The sequence below is a fragment of the Aulostomus chinensis genome, chromosome 5 (genome assembly GCF_037954235.1).
Source record: "Aulostomus chinensis isolate RoL2024-O1b breed Wild chromosome 5, RoL_Achi_v1.0, whole genome shotgun sequence".
NCBI lineage: Eukaryota > Metazoa > Chordata > Actinopteri > Syngnathiformes > Aulostomidae > Aulostomus > Aulostomus chinensis.
Genome location: NC_141324.1, coordinates 16,892,974 through 16,910,068, shown reverse-complemented (window position 1 = coordinate 16,910,068; position 17,095 = coordinate 16,892,974). Strand labels below are relative to the sequence as shown.

The window sequence follows — 17,095 nt, the reverse complement described above, 5'->3', positions numbered from 1 at the left end:
TCGACCACGTGACCCCACCAGTAGCGAATGAGCTGATAAAACTCCCCCCCCCCCCCCCCCCCCAAGACTGATTTGGTTGGTGTGTCAGGGTTATAACTCCCCTACGGCGCCGGTAGAGGGCGCTAACTCCTCTTTGCCTGCTTCATGTGACACTGATCCGTCACAGTATCTGACACAACAGCAAACTGCTGAAGGATTTGAGGATAGTTCGTTTGATTAAAAAAAAATGTCTCTGTATCGTAATACCACCTGGTTTTTGAACGGAATCCAACGGTACACAAGGTCAGTTAACATTTATGTGATATTTCTGACTTACAACTAAATGTAGATAAATACGGTTCTGCGTTGAGCTCCAGATGTTTTCCCCTTTTAACCAGGAGCGTTAAAATATAATTTACAGCCTGTATGTCACGTTATTGATTTAACCCTTTATAAAATGTTTGCAAGCAGGAATATGACGGGTCAAATCAGTGTGTGGCACACATCCCCACACACACCGGCCTTTATGACCAATCACAATAGCGCCATTGACCGCGTCCTGATGATGACTTCACCGGAGCTCAAATATGGAGATACTTACCAACCCCTGTCACTGTGTCTTTACATGTTCTATTTCATTTTATTCTGAATTATTATGAATTTATTTATGTGTATATGAATGAAAATGTGTATTATGGGAATAAAAGAAAGACAGTTAACACATGAATGAATGTTCAAGATTCAAGATTAACTTTATTGTCTCAGAAGTGAGAAATTTGTTTTGGGCCAACACCCATGCTGCCGCCACACCACACATCCAATACAAACATACATCCGATACAAAAATACATCCAGTACAAAAATATATCTCTTACCAAACAGTAATGCTAAAATAGGTAAATATCACCTAATTAATTTAATAAATAAATAAATGCTAAGAAGAAGGGGGAATGAAAAAAAAGAAAAAAGTCTGAACTCTGGTCTTATTTGAACTTGTTTACCAGCTTAATTGACGCAGGGACAAATGAGTTTTTATATCTGTTCAGTCTGCAGTGAGGAACTCTAAACCTTCTGCCAGACGGGAGGAGGTCATGCTCGCCATGCAGGATGTGTGATGGCTCACAGATGATCTTATTTGCTTGTTGCAGAGTGGCCTGTTGATAAATACTCTGACTGGAGAAGTTCTCTTTAACACAGACAGTTTGTTCTTTAGCTGCACAGAGAGGTTACCGAACCAAGCTGTCATACTATATCTGATCAGACTTTCAACGACTGCCCTATAAAAAATTAACATAAACTTTTGATCGACACCATGAATTCTCAGACGACGTAAGAAATGTGACCGTTGCTGAATTCTGCAGCAGAGGCTGTCAACATGTGTGCTCCAGGTGAGTGAGTTGTCGATAAAGACACCCAGATATTTGTATGACTGCACCTGGGCGATGGCTTGGTTGTGGATGACCACGGGCCTGCGGTCACCCACACCTCGCGGATCGAACACCATTTCCTGAGTTTTTTGAACATTCAGAATGAGGTGGTTGTCGTCACACCACTCAACAAGAAGTAATCAGATATATCTTGATTCTTTTTCCGCGGTGATAAGATTGCAGTGTCGTCAGAGAACTTATCGATGTGATTCTTAGTGTAAAAGCTTCTATAGGCATCTGTGACCAGAGTGAACAGAACTGGAGAGCTCACGCATCCCTGTGGAGCGCCTGTGCTCAGAGATTTAGTTTCAGATGAGGTTCCATTCACACGAACACGCTGTCTGCGATCTGTTAAGAACGAAAAGTACCATTTGGTAATAAAAGGATGAACTTTAAAATCATTTAATCTACTAATTAAAAGGTGTGGCTGCAACGTTGTGCAATGTTGTGATTTGTGGAGACGGTGTAGAATTGACTGAGTTTACACTTCTCACTCCTTTTCTGTGGATGTAAATTGATCTCTGTTTTTAATGTTTAGATGTTTATTTTTCCTTTACACATTCAAACTCATCGACATCTCAAGTGTGAGTGTGTGTGTGTTTGTATCGTTCCTTCAGGAAAGGTTATGAAGCAGCTTCTAAAGACTTCAACCCTCTAGACCTGGACGTGTCCGTTGTGGGGAGAAATTTTATGGTGACTGGAGCAAACAGTGGAATTGGCAGGGCGACTGCCATGGCTATAGCTAAGAAAGGTATATTACAATATATTAAGGAGATTTGTTTCATTTAAATTGAATGTTAATCAAGACTGATGTGTTTTCAGGTGGGAGGGTGCACATGGTGTGTAGGAACGAGGACAAAGCCGAGGAGGCCAGGGAAGTTATCATCAATGAGTCTGGGAATACGGTGAGAAGCCTCTGACGTCATACTAACGATGAGAAACAAGTGATGTGTGACTGGTTCGTTTGTTCGTTCTAGGAGGTCTACATCCATATTGTGGACTTGTCAGAGTCACGCAAAGTCTGGGAGTTCGCTGAGGCCTTCAAGCAGCAGTATCCATCTCTACATGTGCTGGTAGGCTGAGTTCAGCATCTCCTCTCAAAGCCTGCCGCCACACTGCAAAAGACGATCTAATTTCATCTCATCACACTTAACGTAATCTCAATGAAGTAAATGTATCTCAAGAAAAAAAAAAAGCCTAATCCATTGGCTGATTTACAAGCACAAAGTGCTGCTATTTCATGTTTCTGCAGATAAACAACGCCGGGTGTATGATTCACAAGAGAGAGCTGAACGATGAAGGGCTGGAGAAGAACTTCGCCATCAACACAATGGGTGAGATCCCCTCCTCTCTCTCCGTCACGATCAGCAGCATGGGGACTCAAAGCTTGATGTAACTTCTCTCCTCCTCTCCAGCTGTTTATATTCTCACCCAAAGCCTCATCCCTCTTCTACAGAAGAGCCGGGACCCAAGGGTGGTATGAATTGACACACAAATACGCAATCAGCTTGCATCATGCGGAGCTGCATAATGATGCTTTTGTCTGCGTGTGTAGTAGCTTTTTGTTGTTATGGAAGCACACTGAGCCTCTTCTCTCCCGTTAGATCACTGTGTCCTCAGGAGGAATGCTGGTCCAGAGACTCCGAGCTGATGACCTGCAGTCAGAGAGGGGCCACTTTGATGGCGTCATGGTCTACGCCCAGAACAAGGTGGGTGCATCGGTCGCGTCAGACTTTACGCTCGTGTGTGTCAGCTGTGTCTTGTGATTTAACGAGGTTTTAAAACACTTTAAATGATGTAATACATAAAAAAAGGTGACAGTGTGCTGTTCCCTCTCAGAGACAGCAGGTGGTGCTGACACAACAGTGGGCCGGAGCTTACCCCGTCATTCACTTCTCCGTCATGCACCCAGGCTGGGTAGATACAACAGGTACACACTGATCATTCACCACGTGATGGTGACGGCGTTTCCCTCCATGTTTCTAGTGGACTGTTTATAAAAATGGTCGTTGATGCAAGTACAAGTTTATTTATATGAAACACCACATCACTTTTACTACTTCAGAGCCCGCATACTTGTACTTGAGACAGAACACCACCATTTAAAGAAGAAAACATCCCCTCCCCATATAGATTGGCTCATCGACTTCACTCTGATCTGGTTATCTATTTGAAACGCACTAATGAAATTCAACATCGCCATTTTTCCATCATTCACCTCATCACAGACATAAAGGTCACTATTATCAGTGTAATTCATATCTGTCAGTTTGTTTATTTGTCTTTATTTAGTACAGTCACAAACATGGAGGAATCACTCATCACTCCTGATGACTGTTTAATCACCGCACAGTACTTCAGTTTTTGTGAAACGTCTATGCACGCTCACACATACACACCTCAGTTGCTCCCCTCCTGTTTGCAGCCGTTTCCACCTCCATGCCTCAGTTCCACCAGATGATGGGCGACAGGCTGCGCAGTGTGGAGCAAGGCGCTGACACCGTGGTGTGGTTGGCCTTGTCCCGAGCTGCTGCCAGGACACGCAGTGGCCAGTTCTTTCAAGGTGAGTGTAAGGAAAGCTGATTGTTCTGACCTCAAACGCAAGACAGATGTTCCTCCGCTGTCTTCCAGATGTCGAGCAAGTAGAGCTGACGGACAGTTTGTGTTGCAGATCGGAAGCCCATTCCCACCCACCTCCCTCTGGCGTGGACTCGCAGTTCTATGGAGGAGATTCAGACCTTCATGGGTCAGCTGGAGAACCTGAGCAAAGCTGTTCAGTCACAACCTGTTGCTGATCTCAGTAGGCCTCTGGTCGACACCAGGCTCTCTGAATACTGATACACCACTTTTATGAGTAGCAATAAACTACTAGGAAAGTTGCACATTTTCATTCAGTTCCGTGTGTGTGCGCACGCATGCGCGCATTAACTGGATCTTAAACACTCTCTGAACAAAAAACTGACTTTGATATCTACTCTGATCTTGATGTGCCTTTGATCTCAGGAGTTAAAGTTAACTCTTAGTTTAATCTCAGAAAGACACCTAAAGGATCAGAGTGACTGCAGGAGGGAATTGGGGACTGGGACCACTTGGATCAGAGGACGTTCCAACTTATCTGACTGAGACATTACGATGAAGACGAAGGAAGCACAGTTGCTTTAAGTCATAAATCACAGATTTATGTATGGTTCTTACCTGAGCTGTGGACCTGCTGACTGAGTACAAACACACAAGTGACATGAGCATTATTCCTGGAGTAGGGAACTAAACACTTCAACTGCACATTCAGTTGATTTAACCAGCATTTAAACTGACGTTCGCTACTACACGTCAATTTTGAGAAATGTGGCTCGAGTGTAATTCCAGGAGTTTTACAATAACATGCCATTCCGTTATCTAGATGAGAGTGTGTGTTTTATGACTCGTGTGTCCCACGTGGATTTATCGTAGATCAGTGTTTGCACAGAGGCCTTCAGTCTCAGATCTTGGATGAATCACAGCCCTTCATGTCCGCTGAAATTCTGAAGGAGACTGTGTGCTCACATGAACTTGCCTTAGAACTGCAATTACAAGATTAAAGCATGTCCAATATAGGGAAAAACACTTTCAACGAAGATGGAAATGGAACACTTTTTTCAAGATCATACAATGTATTTTACTCTGAATTTAGCATTGCCACAGGTTCCCATGACCAAAGTCCCATTTTGGAATTTCTACCTTGGATTTTTTTCTGAAAATAAGCTTTGTAGCAAAAAAAAAAGAAAAAAAGAGTTAATGATACTTTTTGTTCATCAAGATAATCTTCAGAAATTAAAACTATTGTGATTTTTGAAGCAAAAATGCAATCGATTGAGGTACATAATTCATGTTATGCTATCAATGACCTGCACTGCTGACGCATGACTTCCTGTCAGCGGCAACCTCTGTCGTCGTTAGCAACCATATAAGACACAGTAAAGCTTTAAAACTCATGACTTCTGTATCTATAAACATTTATGGTGCTGTTTAACTAAATTTGGAACATCTAAAGCTAATGTGAGCCTTATTTCAGGCATTAAACCAAAATTGACAAGGAAACCTGACTTTCAATGACGCTGACCGATTTCCGGGTTGTGGGACTCACTTCCTGCGCCACTCTGTAGACACTCCTGCTTTTTTACTGCGACATAAAAAGGGACAAATGTAGAAGATGAGCCAGACATTTCCGTGAAAAACTACAGCACTCATTTTTATTTTTGTTTTGTAACAATCCACATTTTGTTTTTAATAATTTCATTTTTTTATACAGTATTGAAACAAAAAAAAAAATAATAGTGTGGTGCATTCACATTTTTCCCAAGGGATTCTTTGTAAGTTTGATCTCTACAAGGGTAAAACAGTGAAAAGCTTGAAGCTGGATCCGTCCACGTTAAAACTCACAGGGAAGAGGAAGACTGGGCCTGATTTGAATCGGTGGATTTTATTTGCTGCTCAGACATTTCATTGCTGATTCACGTGTGGTTTACTGTGATTTTGTATGAAAGTGAATCAGGTTCCCAGCGTTTTTTTGTCTTTAAAAGAAACTTCCGGTCCATGCGAAACAACAGTCCAAAGAAAACAAACAAATCCCACCCCCCACCCCCCCACCCCAACGCCCCTTCCAGTCTCTTCCTCCTCTCGACAGTTCCCTCTATGCAACGTAGGTGTACACTTTACGATCCTCTGGCGTCCTCGCCAAGTATTCTCTTTCTATTAGTCCTTCTATGCGCTTTTTGATTACCACGGGGCTCGGAAGAAAACGTGCCCGGAGTTGCTGGGTCACCTGAGGGCACAAGATGGAAAGAAAAAAGAAGAAGCAGAATTTCAGCATCAAAATTCAAATATTCGATTAATCATATTTCAATCTGAAATGTGGCATCACAATCTGGACCTGGTGGCTTGTCATCACGGGCTCTTACCTCTGCTACCAGGACATTGTGCTGCATTTTCTTCCTCGACTTCATGATACGCACGATCGCTGCCTCGATCTCGTGCTTCCTGTCGTCATCCACTTTCTGCCGCGTCTCCTTCCTTTCAGGGTCAGATTCTCCTTGTTTAGCAGCAACTGGAGAAGTGAGACAGGGACAAGATATGTTTTAGCAAGAAGGATTTCTTTTATCCATCTTTCTGGAGAAAAATAAACAAATATAACCAGGGGTGCACATAAGTGGTCCGCATGCGCGCATGCGTAAGGAACCTGGACAAATGCGCTCGGCTTCAAAGGCTTTTATAGGCTTTTGCGTACCGACTGCTACCGACTGCGGGGAAAAGCACTTCCCAAAATGTCAAAGAGACAGGCCCCGCTAAGTAATTATTTTCGTGTTCCGTGTCCCCGCGGTCGGTAGCAGTCGGTACGCAAAAGCGTATAAAAGCCTTTGAAGCCGAGCGCATTTGTCCAGGTTCCTTACGCATGCGCACATGCGGACCACTTATGTGCACCCCTGAATATAACTGTCCAGTACCAAGTAAATATACATCTATGTATGAAAGGAAATCCCCATCATCATGGTTCACTTATCTAAAGCCTGGCTTGACTGTGACATGACCCACCTGTCTGTATTTTGACTCTGTGCAGTTTGGAGGTAAACTGATCATTGACTGTAAACACATGGCCGTTCTCTATCTCCTTGGACTTCGGCTCCTTGGTGAGAACTCTCTGAGTGGGTTTCCCACAGGCCAAAGACTGCAGCGCTCGCACCAGCTCCCGTTCGGGAATATCCGTCTCCTGCTGGATCTCCTGCAGCAGGGACAGAAAACCAGATTAAACCCAAATGTTTTAATGCAGACTGAAGCGTAGATGTAGGTTTAGGAGGGCCCCCAACACCCACCTCGAAAGTGCACTTTTCTCTGTTGTTGAAGAGCATGAGGATGGTCATCTGGAAGGTGGACACCTGCAGTATGTGCTTGCGGGTGTTTGAGCCCGTCACCTGGGCACCTCCCACACCAACTTCAGAACCGTCCTCCTGGAAGTAGAAAAGAAGAGGAGTTTAGACATGTCCATACTCCCGTCCTAACAAACAAACCACATAAATAAAATGAGGCTGTTCTCCTCGTACCTTTTTAACAGCTCCGTAGAAAGTGGCATTTAGGTCGGCCCCACCCATGTGGTGCTGCAGAGTGAGTTGTCTACCGCTGTGTTTGGCGAGGTAAAACCTGCAAGAAATAGTCCACAAACGACGACATTTAGTCTCTCGATAAAAAGTAAACTGGTGAGTGCGTTGAAGAACACTACCTCCTGAAGACTTCGAAGGCGTGTCTTGGGGCAGGAGGGATGGTGCATTTGGGTGTCGCCGACTGTGTAGGCCAGTAACCAGTAGTGAGGACTCGCACAGTGAGATCCACGCCACTTAGAGATGCCTGAAAGAGATGCAGCCCAGCGTGTAAGATCCAGAAATGTCAAGCATGACTAAGCAGCCACTCCTGAACGCCTCCTTTCCTTTCGGTCACATTTGGGTTCCCTGCTTATATTTAGATTTGACTTTGACAGCAAACAAGGTCAGAGTTTTAATCACAGTTGTGAGTCGTACTCTTGTGTAATGAACAGATCTTTGACAGCTTTACGAGTCGCTACTAATTCAGATTTAAATGGCCCCCGCCCCCTTTTGAACCTGCAAATGTGCCCTTGTACATGACTGACATGATCTTGTTAGTGTTCCTGAGTTCTAACGAGGCGACTTCCTCACCGATGTAGTCTGTATGTGTTGCCTGAACTCATCCATAGTAGTGTTGGAGATGCTCATGTCTCTAAACATCCCTTCCAGTTTTGAGGTGAACTGACAGCCGCATTCTGTCTGCAAAGGAGAAACAACAGAAAATAATGAGTGGAAAGTGCTGACGGGGTGACAGCATGACAAGAGCAGAGATCTAACAAGGGGATGGAAGAAGGATGTAAAGACACATCTTCTCTTTTACCTTGAGCTTGGAGATCATGTTCTTCTCGGAGTCGTCTGAGACGCTCTTGTTGCTGAGAAGTCTTCGGCCCAGATGCTGCTTGTAGTACCTTTCAAACACATCCTTCTCTTGCATGAACCTAAACAACACCATGGCCTTGTCAAGGATCGACTCCACCTCCTGCTCTGTCAACTGATCAAAGGAACCCAAAAGAGAAAAAAAACACTGAGACCACGTGCAGGTTTTAAAAATCCTAAAATATGTCTATACCTCTCAAGCAGCTACATACCCCTTTGACTCCCTTCTTGAGCTTGTCATCGATGAAGAGCGACAGGTATTCTGGTGATCGGGAGTTGAGGTTGAGAAAGTACTCAAAGTCTCCAGCTATGGTTTGTTTAAATAATCTGTCATTGTTGAAAGACTCGAGGAGGAATCGATCAAATCTTGTCTTCAGGTCTAGCAGGCCCTGTTAAAGAAGCGATTCAATTTAGTTGAAAGGAAATTTAACAGTCTGGTGTCCGGTTTCGGGAAATATTAAAAATTGACTTGCTTTCCAAAATGTTGGCATGTTCCTTTAAACAATTTCAAGCAGCGGGAAGTAGGAGGCAGTGAACCAACATACCTGGATATAGTCGACTGGGTTCTTGCCCTCTCCCTCCTCTGACACCAGAGCCTTGCCCTGCTCTCTCAGGTAAGAACTCATACACTCACACATAGTTTTCAGGCCATTTGGCACACGGCTAAACAGCTTATACATGCATGCCAGATCTGAAAGGGAAAAAGAATGAAAGAAACAAATTATCTGTCAAATAGAGAAACAACGAGTGTGTCGAGCAAACATAATAGGGTCCTCCGGGGCGAAGACCCTAAAAATACCTCACAGCAAGCTATAATGTAGGGGAGAGGATCCCTGAGGCAAAGCTTTACCTTCTGTCTTGCCATTCTTGAGCATATGGACAAGGCCAGAGTTCTCCATCTCCACAATTGTTTTCATGTGTTTAGAAATCAACTCCCTCTCCACCACCTTGACGATGGGCTCCTCCGTGGACTTGTCCAAGCAGTGCATTACTCGCTCTATCTCCTCGTTGATTCGGGCCTCCACCTTCTTTATATAGACGCTGGCACTGTTTTCTGCAAGGAACTTTTGGCTTTCCATCTAAAATAAGAGCAAATGTTGGATGTTGTTCAATTAGCGAGACTGTTGCCGGTTACGGAACACAACTTGAATGTGCCACACTCACCTGGAAGAATTCAGCAGACATATCTAAGAAAGGACCCTCAAAGTCTTCCTCATACACAGATCGGCCATCCAGGCCAAGAATCATCAGCATCTGGCAGGCGTTTCTGATGGCGCCCCTGCAATCAACAGCACAAAGGGAGGTTTCACTCAAGCATAAAATGTATGCCATTTTGTTCAGCCAATAGTTAATATCCTCCTTGCCTGTCCACAACCTCTCCCTTCCTCTCCCGTGCAATCATGTCCAGTAGCGTCTGTCGAAGGTGGTCTCGAATGCAGCCGTAGCGCACCACCTGATCTCGGAATATGATGAGGCCCAGGTTGTAGACGTTCTCCACGTTGTTTTGCTGAACATACACTCGGTCCTGAAATCATTACAGAGAAAATCAGCTGAAATGAAATTGTGTATTGCGTTCCATGGTCAAAATAAATTCATGTGTGTTGACTATGACCACAGGTACAACTCATCCCTCTTGGACATGCGATTTATTTGTAATGATGATCAGTGTCAGAAAACTTGATTACATCTCCTGTGATTCAATGTCAAATCCAGCGGGAGGAGAGAAAACCATTAATAGGGTTGAATGTGCCAACGAGGCTTTCAGTGCACACTTTACAACCCCACTGACAAGTAGCAAAGCTTTCCAAAGGTAATTAGTGAGGCAGAGTAAACGACTGGTTGGTGTCTGGATGATTTCCTGAAAATCTCACACTCACACACAGTTACCAAATGAGCCTCTTTCAGACGGCATTAATGATGCAGGGAGACGTGGGTGATCAAATATTAACGACGACACTCAATAACAACATCTGACATTACTGACATTGGTCCGTAAACAACTCATCTTAGCCGTTCCAGGTGGTGCTGACAGACATTCATGTTATTTGAATCATCAGAGTTGTTGTTTTTTTTTCATATCTGATGAAAGCTGAGAGTTAGTTGTGTCGATCACAACAGCCAGTTGAGTCATGAGCTTGAGGTTTGTAATAGCTGTCCCTCTTTTCATTCACGTGGGGGGGCATGAGAGCAGTAACTGGATAAACAAGTTTGCATTATTTAGATTAAACACATCCTAACACACAGAAGGCAAAGGGTGCCTCGGACTGGATAAAAAGGAAGGAATATTTGCCATCACTTCCTTTCTAATGTGAATAAATAAATGATAAGAGAGAGGGTGAAAGCCATGGTGCAGGTTGTCTGGATCTCTTCTCAGATGTGGTGAGTGTGCAGGAGTGTATCAGCAGACAGTCAAGTGTTTCAGGTAAAAGGCCGAGCAGGAAAAAGGAGGGCGTGGAACTAAAGAACCCCGGGAGAGCTGTGCAGCCTACACCATTGTTTAGTCTAAACCTCTGACTGTCCCAGGCTTCATTCATATTACAAACAACCCTGCAAACACTTGCAGGGATTGCAAAAGTAATTCAACTAGTCCTTCCAGTTCACAGCAACACAGGCTCTTTGTTAAAACCACTGATAAAAACAACACCAATCAAATCGAGAATAACAGGTAGACAAAAGGAGAGTTCGTTTCAAAAAGAAATTTCTTCAAAAGTGCAAATTATTCAGGAGAGCAAACAAGCACCATGATCCACTGGCAGATACACTGGAACCCAAGAGAGAAGAGTTAAACTAATGTGACAACAAGAGGAACACAAAATTCGCCTCACCATGTACATGAGGATGTCCCTGATCATCACCATGGCAGTTTGATGGTCATTCCAGGCCTGATTTAGTGTTTGCAGAAAGTTATTGTTTAGGGAGTTGAGAACATCTTCCCGTACCTGAGAGCAGAAACGGATCATTTCAAATTATCCAGACAAATGTGACATCATCTTGAGGTCGGCTTCTGACCTTTTTAGTAGCACAATCAAGCATCAATCAAGTACAGACTTAACTGTTCACGGCATTACAATCTAATCGTGTTGACAGAGAGCACTACAATTTAGGGAGGTGTCTTTACTTTGTTGATGAGGTGCTCTGTGACGACCTCCCTCAGGCCCGTGTAGAGCTTCTCGCCGTGCTTGTGGAGCACCATGGTGTAGGCGTTCCTGTACAGCTCCTCAAAGCTCAGCCCGCTGTTGTTCTTCCTCTGGATCTCCTGGATGGCATTCTTTAGAAGGTCCCAGATGTTGTTCACATACTTCTCATCCATTGTCATCTAGAAAAGGCAGACGGGGGAAAAAAAGTGTTTAATTCTACATCTTATGTATATCGACATGGCAGACGGATGTGATGTCAAGGCAAAGGTTTGTCTTCGCAATGCAATTTAATTTCATACGTGATTAAGGACCTGCAGGTCATGCTGTGTTTGGTTAAAGTAGAGCTTACATTATGACACATTTGAAAACATATTTTTCAATTACTTTTGAGCACAAGCAAAAAATATACATTTAGTAGAGCAGTCGCAACATAGTAGAAGTTATGCAAAAATAGTCATTTCCTGTCTAGAAATGTATACAAGTAATGTTTGCATTATTGTGCCTGCAATCAGAAAAATTAGATCTGGGCAATGTTCCGTTTCTGCCCATGTATGACAGAGATGGAGTCGTCATGAACCAATCATGTTAGAGATAGAAGGGTCATGCACAGTATAGCGATACAGATTGTAGCATCCATAAGACAAGCAGTCAGGAACAAGCAACAGTCGAGACATGTATCTCAGCAGGACTGTTGATATCCAGCACAAGGTTGCACACTTTCAGCCAAAGAGAGCTATTTCAGCTATCAACAGGAAAACAAAACAATGAGCATTGTAGTTTGTGTTTAAAGAACCATGTGCCCTCAAAGGGTCTGGCCACCTTTTGAGCAAGACTTTACAGTTGCAGAGGTTAACAAGTGCCACTTGGTTCTTATAAACAGGTCAGCAGCAACCAAACCAGCAGTTTTTGTCCGCAGTCAAAATCCTCCAACTGCAAAAAGGGCAAGACTTGATTGGCTATTTTTTAAAATCAGGATAATTTATGATTTCTTTTGATTTTCTTTTGCAGAAAACCAAATTGTACTGTTTTATGTCTTTAACTGAAATTAGGACCTCATCTAACTCCCAAGAAAGACACCGCCGCAAATAGACAATTAGTGAAAAGAAATAGTAATGCTTGTGTAGGTGCCCACTGACTGTCTCAGGGCTGAGAAATATGAACACAATGTAAAATCACAATATTTTTGACTACATAACTAAGTATGCAAGTAACTACATAAGTGCATCAACACTATATTGATAACATCTATGTCATGTCTATTTCAATGTGATTACAAAATTTAATAACATTCGGGCTAAAGATGAAAATTCAGCTTTGACCTGATGTTAGATGATAATGAGCTCCATTATGTGTAGTGAAGACTACACATTTTGCTTTGGGGAAAAGAGATAAATATGGATATGCACACATACGGACCTGGAAATCAATACTTTTGGATACTGAGACCTGGTGTACTGGAAACAGTACAAGGGGAGGAAACCATTGACTGATGCATGCCTGCAGAGCAGTGACCCTGGCTCGAGGGCTTGCTAATTCTGAAGTTCATGCTGGTTATTAAAAACACAAACATTTTAATGGGATGGATTAAAACATTAAAAATCAATTAGGTGTCTCATTATGTTTGCAGGTACATTTAAGGTTTTTCCACTGGAATGGGCAGGTCCACTTTAAGCAAGCCAGGCCATGGTATCACATTCTGTTCAGCTCTGAGTGTGGAATTCAGTTTCACATTCTGCTACCTACATCTCAGCCTTATTTGATCATTTACTGATACCTTAAGCTGTAAAAGGGCTGTGTCAAGTTGTGGCGAATGCAACACCGACATTTACAACCCTGCTGATGCTACTGAACACTCACTCTTCCAATGCGGTGATTTTACAGCAAATATCACATTCGGCTGTAATATTTGCTGAGTGTTTGTGATACAATTCAATACAGCAGGTCCAGTCAAACAGATATGGATGCATTCAATGTGGTCAGTGTAGAATATTGCAGTGGTAGAATAATACAGATACTAAGAGATTCTTTTAGAAAAGTTGCAGGTGCCAGTGGTTTGTGTAACATCCAACGCTCACCAAGATGCACAACTCTATATAGCTGTGCAATGGAAAAACACTAGTCAACTGAACACCCCCTCTCCACCCCCACCAAGGCAAAATCCTTACAGTGGGCAAGTGTGTCATCAAGTAAAAAAAATAAACTGTTGGCTCAGCCATATACACCCACTCTTAACCTGGATATTGAACTTAAGAAAACCATTTGCCCATGTTTCACACTCATCAAGGAAAGGAAGGGTGTTAGAAAGAAGGCTTCACACTGGACAACTTGCCAAATGCAAGCAGTTCTGTGTCAGGATGTGAGTGCTGGTTGGTCCAGTGTTTAGTGAGGGTTTAGGAGAACATTGTGCAACTTATTAATTGTAGCTGTCAAAATTATTCAAGTTATATCAACCATGATCACTGCTTCTTACACTACCATTAGTCTCAGGTTCCATTCAAACAAGCATCAACGTCATATTATTATCTGTCATAGCCTACACACATTGGTAACTTCAGACAACGCCGAGAAAGTTTAACGTTAGCACAGTAAACGTTACTTGTTTTATGACTGAAACTTAGCTGACATAATAAGGCCTGCTACGAAGCTAAAGCTAGCTGCTACTAGCTTGTCTCTTACGTTGGAAGTTTCCTCACGTATGCTAACGTTAGCTAATACCAAAGCACGCAGGCATCTAAGAGGCTGCAAGCTGTTAAATAACCTGGACGGATAACACGGCTAATACGGTGCAGGTACACTGTGTATGTAAGCAAAGCTTTCACTTGACAATGACATGTTTTTTTTTCTCATTTGGCTTGCTGGCTAGCAGTCACTTGCTACTGTCATCCACGGTGCTCGAGTCTCACAGCTGGCGTCTCACTGCTCACGGAGCCGGTAAATACTTACAGGAAAGGCTCGTATCCTCATCTTGGTGTCCTTCTTGGTGCCGCCTTTGAGGTTGGACATGATTAGTTACAACGACTATCGCTTCTAAGTTAACTTAAAGACTACATGAAAGGGCTGATTATTTGCTCTCTACGCCAGGGAAGCGACGGGGAAACTCAGTGACTTCCCCCCTCTGGGAATTAGGTCGGTCTGTTATGTTGTTGTCACTCGCCCTCCTCTCTCAGTGTTTTTTTGGCTAATGTTAGCTTCTGAGCAATGATGGCGGACGGCTGTACTCCACTGCGCAACACCGAAATCTCGCGAGAATTAAGTGACTACAGTGACAGGTGCATAACAACCATAAAAAGCAGTATCGCAGTTTAAACGGCCACGGTTTGTAAATTGGAAGCTAAAAAAAAATCAGAGAAAACATTCAAAGAGATTAAATTCAGTGGATCGTAAAATATCGTAATTTTTCTTGAGTAATATAGATGAGAAAGAACCAAAATCCAGAAAGTTTTGCTTCTTTACAGTGATTGTAGATTTTGAGACGTTTGCTTTTAGGAAAGAAAGTCTTTTTGGATTCAGGTGCAGTCAGAGGTAATTACCCGAGATCCTTATTCTGAATGCTGCTTCCCACTCTTCACATGGCCCTCATTCAAATTCCGTTGAGTGACACACGGCCGGAAAACTGAATATCTTCTCACAGTCATAACAACGCTTTCTGAATGAGAGGAAGAAGAAATGTCAGCAAAGACGTTGGTCCACCACGAAAAACAAACGTTAGGCTACATATAAAAAATAGAGCATTTAATTTGTTTGTTAAGTAAAACTTTGACGGGAATACAAATTGTTATCGCACAAAAAAATTGCCAGGAGACATTTTTAGTTGTTAATGCTTTATGTATGCAATTAATAAAATAATAATATTGATAATATGTAGTAAGCCAAAGGTACAGTACCTTTACATTCTGCTGTCATGATGGGAACTGTTGCATTCTTTCGGAGAAAAGTTCCAGCTTGTCTTCTCAGTGCCAAGTTTTCCAGCTCCAGCTTTCTGATTTCCCTCTGCATTGCACTGATCACCTGGATGAGCTTCCGGTTGCTGTCCATGGTGCTGGCTCCTTCACCGGCCTCCATCCTGCCACACGGATCCATCTGACTGGGAAAACTCCCTGTTTCTCCCACAAAATTTCTTTCAAAACTCACCACTGGCTCAAAATAAGCCACATCGGCAGTTTCGAGTGTCATCAGACTCTGTTCACATGACAGCACATGAGGGTTATTTCCTTCTTAGTGACCCGATGCCTACCACTTTCCCTCCTCCTGTTAAATATTCATCCACTCTGTCAACATAAAGCAACAATAGGTACTTGGGAGAGGTGCGGCCTGTGGTTTAGTTGAGTCTGACTCAAAACCGCATCTCATTTTAGGGTAAATATAGACATTTTTTATTGATCTATTTTTTTTTTCATTTAAACTGTTTGTATTTTTTGCATTTTTTTTCCTGCCCGAAATTAGTTTTCACAACCTCACTACCTCACACAAACACACACACATTTTGTTTTAAACTAACACTACAATGAAAGCCAGTGTGTGTGTGGGCGTTTGTGTGTAAGAACTATATTACCTGATGTCCAGTGTTGCAGAGAACATGAACGCAGGAATCCTGCTGCTCTGCTGCCCTCTAGTGTCCGACAGTCGGAACAATATCGTGCCACTCGACACCAACACCTAGATGAAAATATTCTTTCATGAGTCTCTATGTAGTTGAAAACAAACTGTAAAGACGAATTTGTCAGAGTGGTTATTGACACTTTTAGCAGCTCTTGTGGCCTATGAGACAGTTTTATAGTTTCTGTGACAACGCCACAAACCAACACCTGCAAGAAAAAATAAGGGAGATGAGAAGAGGTTGTGTCTGGATGAGAGGCCAAATACATTTTTCTGGGTATCCACAGAGTCCTAGACAATACTTTTATCACTACTGGTAATATTTTTGATTTTTCTTTCTATAAATGTGATGTAGGCCTAATATTTTTGGGGGGAAATAAATGCGTATGTCAAACATGATCCTGATGTATAATGTTAGAGAATTCCAAACCTGGCATTGGAACCAACATATAAATTGGTTGGAATATTTCAAGAGGTGATATATTGGTGATATGTAAGATTTAAAAAAAACATCAACAAAAAACAAACTGCATATTTCTCATTACCGATGAATGGAAGTGAAAAAGAGTGCTCCGTCTTGACCCATTAGAGAAAGTGAAATAAATCCTGGACTTGGAATGTGTGCCTGGGTTCTTCCTTGGCTCGAGTTTCACGGACATCAGCTCAGAATAGTTGTTCTGTGTAATTTTGCCAACAAATCCTCCGTTACATGACCCCCTGTGTGGCCCAATGATAACCTTTTTTGTGATATAATTGATGTTACAGCTTTTTCTGTCGACAGCACGGAGACCAAATCTGTCAGTGGATCTTCAGGACTTCTGCCTAAAAACAACAACAACAAAAAAACAAACAAACCGACAAACAACTAATTAAAAGCCTTAAAAGTTGAACCATCTTTTTCTGCGTTCTATGATATTTCATAATTCACAAACCTTGTTGACGGATTAATGAGGTACAGCTATTTGTTGTT

The 17,095-nt window shown here is 42.6% G+C and overlaps 2 protein-coding genes across 3 annotated transcripts; one reads left to right on the top strand and one right to left on the bottom strand.

Moving 5' to 3' along the window:
- The first annotated feature begins 145 nt into the window (after positions 1-145).
- Positions 146-5,434, top strand: dhrs12lb (dehydrogenase/reductase (SDR family) member 12-like b). Its single transcript, XM_086204959.1, has 10 exons — positions 146-282; positions 2,024-2,157; positions 2,229-2,311; positions 2,384-2,479; positions 2,659-2,740; positions 2,822-2,883; positions 3,011-3,115; positions 3,246-3,336; positions 3,832-3,969; positions 4,078-5,434. The coding sequence occupies exons 1-10, from the start codon at positions 227-229 to the stop codon at positions 4,242-4,244; spliced, it is 1,014 nt and encodes a 337-aa protein (XP_086061085.1). The 5' UTR covers positions 146-226; the 3' UTR covers positions 4,245-5,434.
- Positions 5,435-5,613: 179 nt separating this feature from the next.
- LOC147261511 (cullin-3-like) lies at positions 5,614-15,686 on the bottom strand. Of its 2 annotated transcripts, XM_086203562.1 has the most exons (17): positions 15,414-15,686; positions 15,060-15,175; positions 11,511-11,708; positions 11,218-11,331; positions 9,757-9,917; positions 9,557-9,671; positions 9,243-9,471; positions 8,938-9,083; positions 8,605-8,781; positions 8,337-8,507; positions 8,108-8,215; positions 7,657-7,781; positions 7,481-7,577; positions 7,253-7,387; positions 6,975-7,161; positions 6,344-6,489; positions 5,614-6,207 (listed from the first exon to the last, which is right to left on the bottom strand). In XM_086203562.1, the coding sequence occupies exons 3-17, from the start codon at positions 11,706-11,708 to the stop codon at positions 6,076-6,078; spliced, it is 2,241 nt and encodes a 746-aa protein (XP_086059688.1). In that variant the 5' UTR covers positions 15,060-15,175; positions 15,414-15,686; the 3' UTR covers positions 5,614-6,075. The 2 variants fall into 2 exon arrangements, with proteins under 2 accessions (XP_086059688.1, XP_086059687.1); XM_086203561.1 differs by lacking the exons at positions 15,060-15,175; positions 15,414-15,686 and adding an exon at positions 14,473-14,763.
- Positions 15,687-17,095: the final 1,409 nt, after the last annotated feature.

Excerpts from the sequence above, each read along its gene's own strand:
- dhrs12lb (XM_086204959.1), top strand. The coding sequence starts at position 227 with ATGTCTCTGTATCGTAATACCACCTGGTTTTTGAACGGAATCCAACGG. Across the intron at positions 2,312-2,383 it reads TCAATGAGTCTGGGAATACG|GAGGTCTACATCCATATTGT; the intron begins GTGAGAAGCCTC and ends TGTTCGTTCTAG. Across the intron at positions 3,116-3,245 it reads TGGTCTACGCCCAGAACAAG|AGACAGCAGGTGGTGCTGAC; the intron begins GTGGGTGCATCG and ends GTTCCCTCTCAG.
- LOC147261511 (XM_086203561.1), bottom strand. The coding sequence starts at position 14,532 with ATGTCCAACCTCAAAGGCGGCACCAAGAAGGACACCAAGATGAGGATA. Across the intron at positions 7,162-7,252 it reads GAGAAAAGTGCACTTTCGAG|GAGATCCAGCAGGAGACGGA; the intron begins GTGGGTGTTGGG and ends TCCCTGCTGCAG. Across the intron at positions 6,208-6,343 it reads ACAATGTCCTGGTAGCAGAG|GTGACCCAGCAACTCCGGGC; the intron begins GTAAGAGCCCGT and ends TTGTGCCCTCAG.